We start from the raw sequence: 12,703 nt of genomic DNA on the forward strand, positions 1-12,703 counted from the left end.
AAAACTATCTTTTAGTACTGATACACATCATTATCCAACAAGGCATGCAGTAGGAGGTAGTTTATTTTACCTAAAGTGAAAACCAAATCAATTCAATGTTCAGTTAGGTACAGAGCAATGTGTGAACTCTCTCCCAAATACTATCAAACAACAAAACACTCAGTATGGTTTAAAAAATCACTTAAGAAATATTACCTTCAAAGATGTTTCAATATTTAATATCGATTTAGAGAGATTCTGTTATAGGGCTTTTCGTTATATCTATTTTTTTAAATAGATCTATTCGGAGTAGCGTATTTTTTAATTTTATTTTTTTATATTTATTCATCTATTTTTTTGTGTGTGATTAATTGCATTAACTGTAAAATATGATTTGTATTTTCAAATGTGTAATGTGAAGTAATGTCTTTGTGCGTATGGTGTGTAATGTGATGTCGTAAATTGTACGACACATGATAGATTGTAGGACCACAGGAAGAATAGCTTTTAGCTTATGCTAAGCTAATGGGGATCCAAATAAAACATACAAACAAACAAAAACCCACATTCTCCTCACTAACATCAGCTGATGATCCTGATCAGACTGAACTGTCTGGTTCTCTTCACAGGAGGAGACTCTCCGTCCTCCAGAGGACTCAGAGACACTGAGGAACCCTCTGACCAGAACCTAAACCCAAACCCAGGATAAGGAAGCTGAGTGAATGTGGTTTTGAAGGTGTAGATGTGGATCAGTGAGTCAGAGGAGACTCTGTAGAAGGACAGAGAGCCAGCAGGACAGTCCACATACACTGCTACTCTACCAGAGACAGAGGAGGAGGAGATGGATGTTTCTCTGTTATTGTGCCAGACAGAGTAACCATCATCAGAGCAGCTCAGACTCCAAGACTGAGCATTACGTCCAAACACACAGTCATCTCTGTTTCCTCTCCTGCTGATTCCTCTGTAACTCACTGATATATCAACCACTCCTCTCCTCTCAACCTCCCAGTAACAGCGACCAGTCAGACCATCTCTACACAGCAGCTGAGGATAGGAGTCAAACCTCTCTGGATGATCAGGATATGGCTGCTGCTCCTTCACCCATGTCACCTTCCTGTTGTTGTCAGACAGTTTGAGGTATCTGTTCACTGTGTTTGTGTCCAGTGTGAGTTGACAGGAATCTGACGGAGAGAAGGAGACACAACACAGCTGCAGTTATTAACCAATCAGCACTTTGATGATGACATCAGAGGGATGAATGAGTGATGTCACAGTTCCATGAATGAAATGTAAAACAGACTTACACTTCCTCAGACCTGGTGTCAACCATCTGACTCCAGCAGGCTCCACCCTGAAAGGAGGAGGAGGGGCATTACATCACTCTCACACATTATTATACACTGATGAAGGAACAGTCTGAAAGCTGGAGAAATACATCTCACAAGTCCTGTCCTGAGGTCAGTAGGTTCAAGGTTCAGTTTTAATGTACATAGACCTTTCTCTGTAGAGATTACAAAAGCTTGTAAAACATCAACCCTGTTGTCCACAGTCTATAATCTATATAATCTTAATCTAGAAACATTGTTTTTTCAGGACAAACTGAGCTATTACAATATTTCTCCAGCAGTGAGGTGACTTGCATGTAAAAAAGGTTGTAGGACCATAAAGACAAATAAATAAATAAAACACAACATGAATCTCACAGATATGTATTGATATGACACACAGAGCAATAATCGCTAAGCCAATCTCCTGTCTAAAACACTTCTCATATGTATTATGAGTCAAACTGTAAAGAAATATGCATTATTACTTAAACAGTGGACAAAATATCTACATTTATTCAAAAACACACTTTTGCCCTCATAAAGTGCAGATTAAGTAGGCATTACAAGCTGACACAAACGTGTGGAGTAAATAAGCCAAAAGATATGCAAAAGTGATCTGGTGATAACACAGTATACATTAATAGACAGTCTGTATCACCGCTTAAAGGGTCAAAATATAGATATTGCAAATTGTGGACCAGTTAGTGATTTAGAACAGTTATAATGCAATATACATAGATAGACAGTCTGTAAGAAGCTAAAACATAGTGAAGAGCCAATGTACAGTTAGTGCAGGTTGTGGTCTAGTTAGTGATGTAGATCAGAAATAACACAGTAAACCTGAAAGGACAGGCTATAAGAATGCTGAATGTAGTTAAGATTCAATATATATTTAATAATATATTTAATATACAAATATCAATCAATATACAGAAGAGTAAATGAGTGGTGCAAAAGGGCAAGTGCGGATGTGCATTTGAGCAAAAAAAATGCAGTGGTGCATGACAGAGATAGTGGAATTAGGGTGTGCAAACAGGGTGTTCAAAAACCAGAGCATGAATGATGGATAATGGATAATGGTAATCGACAATCTTTGGTCACATCTTACTATTTTGACTTTGAGTGATCTCTCCTCACAATCAACAATTTTTGTTGTCCCTCGGATGACGTATTGACGACCTTATATGGGCCTAATGTGTGACAGACCTGCTTTCCATTGGTTTACAAGACAAAAACAAGCAGTTCCCAAAGCATCATGGGAAACAAAATGGATGGTTAGCATCAGAGCTAGCGTCAATCGGCAGCCGAAAATTCATAAATTATGGACATAAAGTGGCTCAATCTTGGATGTAAGTGTTTGGATTTATTGCTTAAAGACACGATAAAAAGGCACAAGTTCCAGGCTGGATGGAAAACCTCCTGTAGGGGCTACAAATATACCAGAGACACTCCCCTGAAGGCCAGATTAAGTCTCTAGCTCTTATGGCTGTAAAATTATTAAAATATGAATCGGAGATGCCGTTTTTCACTGTTTTTTTGTCGACACAGATGTCCATACTGTTAACCTGTTGGGACACAGATGTTGTCCGTAACGTTACCTGTTGGGACACAGATGTTGTCCGTAACATTACCTGTTGGGATACAGATGTTGTCCGTAACGTTACCTGTTGGGACACAGATGTTGGCCGTACCGTCTCTGGTTCTGGCTTTGACCATGGCAACAGTGACTTACTTCAACACAGTGTACAACACAGTGTAAAAATCTCCTGAAAATAATGGCCATCTGGCAAACATATGCGTCTCTGCAGTCATCTCAACCATCGAGTCTAGCAACAGGAAATAACACTCACAGACCTTTTTGCCCTGACCAAATGTTTTGTGGTTCTTCAAAAAACAAAGCACCACTAAATGTTGGGTTAAACTGCGTTGTAACTCAGATTATTGAGATTGTAACGGGTATAATATTACCAACATTGTATAAGTAATGTGTTATATTACTGCGTTACAGCCAAAAGGAATACATTCCTGTAATTGTGTTACTTTTGTAATGCGTTACTCCCAACACTGGTGATTAGGCCTGCACGATAAATCGTTATAAAATCACGATCTAGATTCACCCCTGTTCACGATATAATTATTAAATTACTTAGATTATTTTTTCTCCTTCAATTAATTTTTTGAAAGCATTTGACATTGACATGTTTTAATTATGTAAAGGCATGTTCAAGGAGTTCAGATAGAGCCTGTACCAGGGCCATATTTAGTTCAATGTGTTATATGTCACTATTTTTGGTATCTTACTGTACTTATATGGCCAGTATGTACTTTATTTTCTTTATTCATTGAAGCCTCTATGTTTACAGGCTTGTGGTGAAGTGCTATAGGTGCCAGAAAACAATCTATGTTTGGTACTGCCAATTTGTTTTGTTTTGTCATGGTTCAAGTGTGCAATAAACATTACACTTCGTGAGAAAAACACTGTGGCAGAGAATCGTGATATCAATTCTAAGCTAAAAAATCGTGATTATATCATATTTTTCCCCGAATCGTGCAGGCCTACTGGTGATGAAATATTAAAACTATTTCTCAAAATGAAAGACAGTTTCTTTAAATGGCAGAGAGCTGTACAAACTGCAGCATTCTTCAACAACAGGGAATTATCATTTTAAGTTGCTGGAGATGTTCTCCTTGGAGACCTCCTACACAAATATATCATTTTTATGTTCATCCAGTGTTTATACCTGAGAGTTTCCAGTCTCCAGAGTGGATCCTTAAGTCCAGCCGACAGCAGCTTCACTCCTGAGTCTCCTGGATGATTGTAGCTCAGGTCCAGCTCTTTCAGATGGGAGGGGTTGGAGCTCAGAGCTGAGACCAGAAAAGAACAGCCTTCCTCTGAGATCAGACAGCCTGACAGACTGCAAACACACAGAACAACACACAATCAAACACCCACTTATGTCAATCAACAAATTAACATTACTGGTAGCTTTCTAATTCCTGTCTGATATTTCAAGTTTCAACAACAGATTGAGAAGAAAACAACATAAAACATGTTCATGGAAAGGGAGTGAAACTAAATAAACACAACTGTTTGAAATCATACAAGCAGAAACAATCTGAGGCACGTTGCAAGTTTATCCAATAATGTAAATCAGGATTTAGGTGACCATCAGTTATACAGGTTGATGAATCCTGACCTGAGATTCTCCAGTTTACAGTGTGGACTCTGAAGTCCAGCCGACAGCAGCTTCCCCCCTGAATCCTTCAGGTTGTTGTTACTTAGGTCCAGCTCTCTCAGACTAGAGGACTCTGTGCTGAGAACTGAGGACAAAGCTTCACAGCTTCTCTCTGACAGGTTACAGCCACTCAGCCTGAAGAGATAATATTGAAGAAAAAAACAATAAAGAAGTTGAAAAGACAGCAGAGCCTTGAGTTATGATATATGACTCTAACTATCGCTGTACTTACACAGCTTTTTTGGAGGCTTTGACCACTGGCAGCAGCCTCAGAAGAGCCTCCTCTGAAGCAGAGTATGTCTTCAGGTCAAACACATCCAGACCTTTTTCTGATGACAGTAAGATGAAGACCAGAGCTGACCACTGAGCAGGAGACAGTTTATCTGTGGAGAGACGTCCTGAACTCAGGGACTGTTGGATCTGCTCCACTAGAGAACGATCATTCAGTTCATTCAGACAGTGGAACAGGTTAATGCTTCTCTCTGCAGACAGATCCCCGTTGATCTTCTTCTTGATATACTCAACTGTTTCCTGATTGGTCTGTGAGCTACTTCCTGTCTGTGTCAGCCGGCCTCGTAGAAGATTCTGATTGGACTCTAGAGAAAGACCCAGGAGGAAGCGGAGGAACAAGTCAAGGTGTCCATTCGTACTCTGTAAGGCCTTGTCCACAGCACTCTGGTAGAAATGTGCTGATTTGTCCCTGAAAAAGTCAGACCACCAGGAGCTTGACAGCAAGTTGACTCCAGAGTTGGTGAATGTCAGATGGACATGAAGAGCAGCCAGAAACTCCTGAACACTCAGATGGATGAAGCTGAACACCTTGTCCTGGTACAGTTCACTCTCCTCTTTAAAGATCTGCATGAACACTCCTGAGTACATTGAGGCTGCTGTGATATCGATGCCACACTCTGTCAGGTCTGATTCATAGAATATCAGGTGTCCTTTCTGCAGCTGCTCAAAAGCCAGTTTTCCCAGAGACTCAATCATCTTCCTGCTCTCTGGACTCCAGTTTGAATCTGCCTCAGCTCCTCCATCATACTTGACGTTCTTCAGTTTGGACTGAACCACCAGGAAGTGGATGTACATCTCAGTCAGGGTCTTGGGCAGCTCTGCTCCCTCTCTGTTCTTCAACACCTTCTGTAGAATTTTAGCAGTGATCCAGCAGAAGACTGGGATGTGGCACATGATGTGGAGGGTTCGTGATGTCTTGATGTGGGAGATGATTCTGCTGGCCTGATCCTCATCTCTGAATCTCTTCCTGAAGTACTCCTCCTTCTGTGGGTCAGTGAACCCTCTGACCTCTGTCACCATGTCAACATACTCAGGAGGGATCTGATTGGCTGCTGCAGGTCTTGTAGTTATCCAGACGCGAGCAGAGGGAAGCAGTTTCCCCCTGATGAGGTTTGTCAGCAGCACACCCACTGAGGTGGACTCTGTAACATCAGTCAGGATTTTAGTTTTGTGGAAGTCCAGAGGAAGTCGACACTCATCCAGACCATCAAAGATGAACACAACCAGGAACTCTTCAAACCTGCAGATTCCTGCTTCTTTGATTTCACTAAAGAAGTGATGAACAAGTTTCACCAAGCTGTAGTTTTTCTCCTTCAGCACATTCAGCTCTCTGAAGGTGAATGGAAATGTAAACTGGATGTCCTGGTTGTCATTGCCTTCAGCCCAGTCCAGAGTGAACTTCTGTGTTAAGACTGTTTTCCCGATGCCAGCCACTCCCTTAGTCACCACTGTTCTGATTGGTTCATCACTTCCAGGTGGGGCTTTAAATATGTCTTCACATGTGATTTTTGTTTCTGGTCTGTCTGGTTTCCAGGATGCTGTTTCAATCTGTCTGACCTCATGTTCATCATTGACCCCTGTAGTCCCCCCCTCTGTGAGGTAGATCTCTGTGAACATCTGATCCAGATGGGTTTTGTTTCCTGCTTTAGCAATTCCCTCAAACACACGCTGGAACTTCTTATATAAGTTGGATTTGACTTTTCGCTGGCACGCAGCAAGAATCTCTGAATGAATAAAACAATGAAGTTAATGAGGGTTTGTTCTGGTGAATGTGAGTATGCACATTTCTTTATTCATGAAATCTATTCAGCCCATTTGACGATGAGGTCCTGAATGTGTTAACTAATGTAAAATGACTTAGTATTCCTCAAAAACAACTGATATGTTGGGTGTCTCAGTCCTACATCTATGAACTCTTCATTGTCCAAATAAACCAGAAGGTATATGACTTAATAACAGAGGGAATTAATATTGCCCAAGCAGTATCTTACAGTGAGTGCAAATTTTAACCATCAGAGTAAACAAAAAGTCTGACTTTGTTTCATCATTTGTTGTTCTCGGAGACACTTTAAATTTAGTTTCTCTGGTGGGTGTTTGGTAGCTTGTTCTGTTGTTGTCAACACAACACATGTATCTTTGTACATAAGAGGGAGACATTGGTAACAAAGCTAATGGTTGTTGAAGACTGTGATATATAAGTTCGATCCTTGTTACATCGATTTTTTTAAATTCATAATGATTATGACTTACCTGGAGGTACTGAGATGTTGACTTCTCCATGACATAAATTCTTCACTAGATCATTTTGATCAATGTTCACTAAACCTGCAGGTTGTGAGATGATGTTTGATAACTTCCTCACTAGTTCATTCTGATTAATTTTCACTAAAACTATTCTGGTCACTTTAATAGTGTTCATACTGTAGGTTGAGAACATCTGGTCCACTGTCTTTTCCCTGTTTACATTCTCCAGTTTACTAATTGGGATTGCTGGGAAGTCTTCAAGGGCCCCTTCCTGCTGCAGGTACCACTTAAATTTTTTGAAGTCGTCGGTACCCAAATTTTCTAAAATTTTTAAGAGGACTTCTTGAGGCGTCTCCATCTTTTGTCCCTGCAAAGATCCAAAAGATACCATAAACACCATCACTTAACAGACATTTTTTTGGGAGTTTAAAAATACTCATATTATCAAAACAAACCAGTTTTGTAGAGTATGTTATGATGAAATTTGTGTAAACAAATAATAATTCAAGATTAATTAATGGATCATTACATAATGGTAATTAATTGTTCAGCAATAAATCCAAACTCTTACATCCTAGATTTATCCACTTGATGTCCATAATTTATCATGTTTTCGGTAATTTCTGCCGCTAGCTTTCAGTGCTACCGTCTACCATAAATCTCCCATAATGCTTTGCGAGATTGTGTTGACGTCTTTCAACCAATGGGAAGGCAGGTCCGTCATACAAAGACTATATGGAGTGGAAAAGATAGATCACTCCAGCGAATCCGAGCGAGAACAAAGACTATAGAGTGGAAAGATAGATCACTCCAGTCTAATTACCGTTCTACAGAGAAAAATGTTTTGAGATGTGGCACACATTTGGGCCTTTTTTGAAGAAATGTAAATAGTTTGTCCTTTTACATGAGTTATAATGTTCATTATGTTTATTTTTGCACTGCATGACTCCAAATATATAGGAGAACTGTTTTAGAACATTGCTGTGTGTGATTTCAATAAATATTACATTATTATTTTAATTTGTTTGAAAAAATGTATATATTTTGTCAACTGTATAAGTTATAATGTTTATTTCTTCACAGTGTGACTCCTAATACATATGGGAACTGATTTAGACAGGAGATTGGCTTAGCTTTTATTGATCTGTGTGTGATATCAATACATATCTGTGAGATTCATGTTCTGTTTTATTTATTTATTTGTCTTTAAGATCATACAACCTTTTTTTACTTTCAAGTGACCTCACTGCTGCACAAATATTCTAATAGCCCAGTTTTTCCTGAAAAAAATGATGTTTATAAATTGACTGTAGAAAACAGTGTTGATGTTTTACAAGCTTTTATAGAAAATAAAACCAGACGGACAATGAACTGTAAAAATGACCTTAGGTTTCTGAGCGCTGAAATGTGATGTTGACATGATTTTGAGTTGTTTAATAAAACAACCAGAGAAGCAATCTGGAAACACACAGGACCTGCTGCATCTTCACTGCTTCATGTTTGGGATTTGTATGCAGGTGTATTTTATCAGAAGTTGGCGAAGGCTAATAACTCATTAAAAACTAATGTTTCAATCAATAATAGATGCAGTATATTGTACTGTATCTGTGCTGTGCATAGCGTTGTGATTAGTTATTATTTTATGTACAGAGGTATAGGGCTAACTCTAAAACCTTCAGTTCCTCCTTTTTCCTGTCTGTGCACGTCCCTGATCTCAACTGGATTCTGTCAATAAAAGACAAAAAATCTTAGTCTTTTCTCTCAGATGTTTTGTTCGTATTTGTGTCTCACTGCTGAGACTCCAGAAAGTCATCTGCAGTTTAAATGTAACAAAGTACATATAATTTGTTGCTATACTTAAGTACATTTTTCACGTATCTGTACTTTACTTAAGTACAATCAATAGTGCAAACTTTTGACTTTTACTTCGTTACATTTTGTAGCAATTATCAATACTTTCTACTCCACTACATTTCTACAACGTTCCATTACATTTTCTGATCAGTTTTCCCCCTGCCAAAACGTCTTCCTGACAGTCACACGTTTGCAGTCTGCAGGGAAGCCTTCAGTAGTGGCCATCCAGCTCCCGGTGCCGCTCACAATATTACAAATCCCACTATGGCCACGCCAAGACCCGCCCTTCAATAGCATTTATTGGCCAGGCACGTTCCGCTCCCGGTACCACCGCTGCTTCTGTTACAGCTGCTGCTCCTGATTCTCTGCTTGGTCATATGTGAAGCATCCGTTCACCTATGGTTAATATACAACCCGTATATCTATCTTAAAAACACTCCCGGTCCTCCTCAGCTGCACGGCCACGTATTTGTTGTCCAAGCCCGTGTGTTCTCGCTAAATAAATGTGTGCAGCATTCACTGTCCCGTGGGAAATAATGCAAAGTGGAGCTTCATGCAGATCAGCCTGATAGATAACCTGAATTTTCAGAAAGTCAGAATGTAAACTGGGCCACAGATGGTAACCACAATTACATTAACCTAAAACTAACTTCATTAAAATGCCACAGCCCATACTATTTTTTATTATTATTAGAATATAGACATTAAGAGAATAAATTGTTATGCAAGTACTTTTACTTTTAATACTTAAAGTACATTTAAAAAAAACTTTTTACTTTTACTTAAGTAGGGTTGTCATTGTTGTACTTCTACTTTTACGAAGGTTAATATATCTCTGGTTATTTGTACTTTTACTTAAGTACTGAGATTAAGTACTTCATCCACCACTGGTAGGCGGCCACTAACATGTGACCCAGGTGTGCTGGTTTTCCCTGATCAGACAGGTTGGTCGTGTTAGCTGTGTCTCTGTTACTAATCATAGTCTCAACTATTGTTTCCTGTCAGCTTCAGACTGAGCTCAACAGAGAGGAAAGAATTCATTCTCACTGTCATGTTTCTCAAAGGCTGACAAACAAGGATTCATGTTTAAATCGGATTAAATCAGAGCTCTTCAATGTTTTTAAGCCCCGGAGCCCTTAACTGAAAGAGAGACGGGGCAGGGACCCCCTACTACATATATTGGTAGCACTTTATAATAACTATCCATAAGTCATCATTTGTTAAGCATTAGTTAACTATTAGTTAATGGTTTGTTCATTATTACTTACTAATTGTTCATACATAGTTCATCATGAGTAAAGTATTTGTTCACACAGTTATGAATGGTTTGTTCATCGTAAACAAGCCTATTAGTTAATGGTTTGTTCATCATTATTAATTTATTGTTCTTACATAATTCATCATCAGTAAAGCATTTGTTCACATAGTTATAAATGGTTTGTTCATAGTAAATAGGCCTATCTTGAAAAATATGTTTGTAAGTACATGATTTATACTTAATAAATAATGAAACAACCATTTATAAATGAAATAATTTTCCCATTATAAAACAAGTTGCTAACTATTGCTAAATGCTTTGTTCATCATTTGTAAAGCATTGCTCCTATGCTAATTCTCATAAATAAAGCATTTGTATACACACTCATAAATGGTTTGTTCATAGTAAATAAAGCTCTCAATTAGGGCTGAACGATTTTTGAAAATAATCTAATTGCGATTTTTTACCCAAATATTGCGATTACGATTCGATATTCGATTATTTTTTTAAGCTCTTTGTCTTCTGTATTATTCAACAAAGAATAATATAATAATGTATAGTATGAACACACAATTACACACTAGACAGTTAAATAAGTAAAAATATAGTATATATCTATACACACACACACACACACACACACACACACACCAGTTTAATTTTTTACAGTGCACAGAGAGGAGCTGCCTCCAGCCCCTCCCCCTCGTGAAGTTGTGTGCTGCCGAGTGCACATGCTCAGAGAGGCTATCGTTACGTTAGCATGTTGCTGGTGTTCTTGTTCAGAGAGGCTATCGTTGCGTTAGCTAGTTGCTGGTGTTCTTGTTCAGAGAGGCTATCGTTGCGTTAGCTAGTTGCTGGTGTTCTTGCCGTGGGATTAACTGTACTAATAAAACCGTTGAAACACCGCGGCCACGCTGCCGTGAAAGCTCCCAGAACGTCATTTATCAGTCTGGTTGTTACCCTTCTCAGTGGCAGCTCCTCCACTCATATCTTTATAATGGAGCTAACCGCTAACCGGAGCTAACCGCTAATCAGAGCTAACCGCTAATCAGAGCTAATCGTTGCCAATCGAGCCTTGAGTTCTGTGTGCCTGTATCCATTAACTGCACGTATGGACTCGAGCCAGAATAAAACCCTTCATTTTATTAAAATGGCTGTAAAAGTTTTAAACTACAACTCAGAGTTGTCTGAATGACAGAAATCAGCTCCAGGTACGGCGTAGCGTTAGCATGCTAGTTGATGCTTTCTCTGCAGAGTGCAGACTGATTTTCTCTCGCGAGTCATGTGACCAAATCGCAGCCTTTGCGATTAGGAAATCGCATTTTAACATATCGCGATATTATCGAAAATGCAATTAATCGTTCAGCCCTACTCTCAATAATAATGTTTATAAATAGAAGTCTGACACTTAATAAGCATTGCAAAAACCATTGGTGAATTAAATACTTTTCCCTTTATAAACTATCTACAAACTATTAGTAATTTATTTGTTTATCATTTGTAAATCATAGTTCCTACATTCATTCTAATCAGTACAGCATTTGTAAATAGTTAGTAAATGGTTGGTCTATAGTAGGTAAGCCCATGTAAAATGTTTATCAGTTTATTTTTTAATAATTCCTAAATGATGCATTAACCATTTGTAAATGAAATAATTTTACCATTATCAACTCATTATTAACATGTACTTAGCTTTGCACTATTAGCACCGTTCTCTTAATACATCCATGATTAGCACCGATTAGCATGGATGCTAGCGAACTCAAGGCCTAGTGCTAAGGAATGACTCACCATTTTAATGGAATTCACTGCCTTTAACTCCGTGACGACAGTGGATTCAGCACAGCTCTCTTTCATTCTATTCACAACAAGGCATAGCCACTATTAGATAGTATATAGTATGTACAATTGATTTAATTCATTAAATGTTGTTCTTTTTTTCTTACCAAGTGAATAACAGCCGCTTACGTTCTGATGTAGCGCCAAAAGGGACGTGAGGAGACGTAAATCTAGCGATCAGCTCACAGACCCAAGTTCACCCATTGGTTTACAAGCTCATCAAAGCTAAGTGAAAGTTAAATCATTTTCCACTATTTTCTCCCAAAGCTCTTACAACTACTTTTGACCACATTTTAATAACTTGGAAAACAAAAGGAATGTCTCAAAATAAAAACAAACTAATATAGGGGTGCCATTATTGTTAACTTTGAAGGGCTTGTAAATAAGCCAATGGGTGAACTTGGGTCCGTGAGCTGACCAATCAGCTATGAACTAGGCTACGTTAGATCGCCAGATTTACGTCCCCTCACGTCCCTTTAGGCGCTGCATCGGAAGGTCGTCTAAGGCTGCTGTTATTCACTCACTAAGAGAAAAAGAACGACATTTAGTGAATTAAATCAATTCTACATTCTGCAATTTATGCAATTATATCAAGAATAGTGTTAATGTTACTAAGGTAGGTTCCATAAAACTTGAATTAGAAATGTATTTTTTGTATAAAGGTTACCTATTAA

General features: G+C 38.5%; 3 protein-coding genes across 3 annotated transcripts in view; 1 reads left to right on the plus strand and 2 right to left on the minus strand.

Annotated features, from left to right (window-relative positions):
• Nucleotides 1-12,703, plus strand: part of nfkb1 (nuclear factor of kappa light polypeptide gene enhancer in B-cells 1) — a 1,201,612-nt gene that overhangs the window by 821,598 nt on the left and 367,311 nt on the right. The gene's annotated exons all lie outside the window — the stretch shown is intronic.
• Nucleotides 1-12,703, minus strand: part of sqstm1 (sequestosome 1) — a 585,288-nt gene that overhangs the window by 343,277 nt on the left and 229,308 nt on the right. The window lies entirely within an intron of this gene.
• On the minus strand, nt 474-7,493 carry LOC116060827 (protein NLRC3-like). Its single transcript, XM_036006722.1, is given in 5 exon segments — nt 474-1,160; nt 1,284-1,330; nt 4,049-4,678; nt 4,776-6,558; nt 7,160-7,493. Coding segments are annotated over 5 exon segments (3,378 nt in total). The 5' UTR covers nt 7,479-7,493; the 3' UTR covers nt 474-561.

The sequence above is a fragment of the Sander lucioperca genome, chromosome 1 (assembly GCF_008315115.2).
Source record: "Sander lucioperca isolate FBNREF2018 chromosome 1, SLUC_FBN_1.2, whole genome shotgun sequence".
Taxonomy (NCBI): domain Eukaryota; kingdom Metazoa; phylum Chordata; class Actinopteri; order Perciformes; family Percidae; genus Sander; species Sander lucioperca.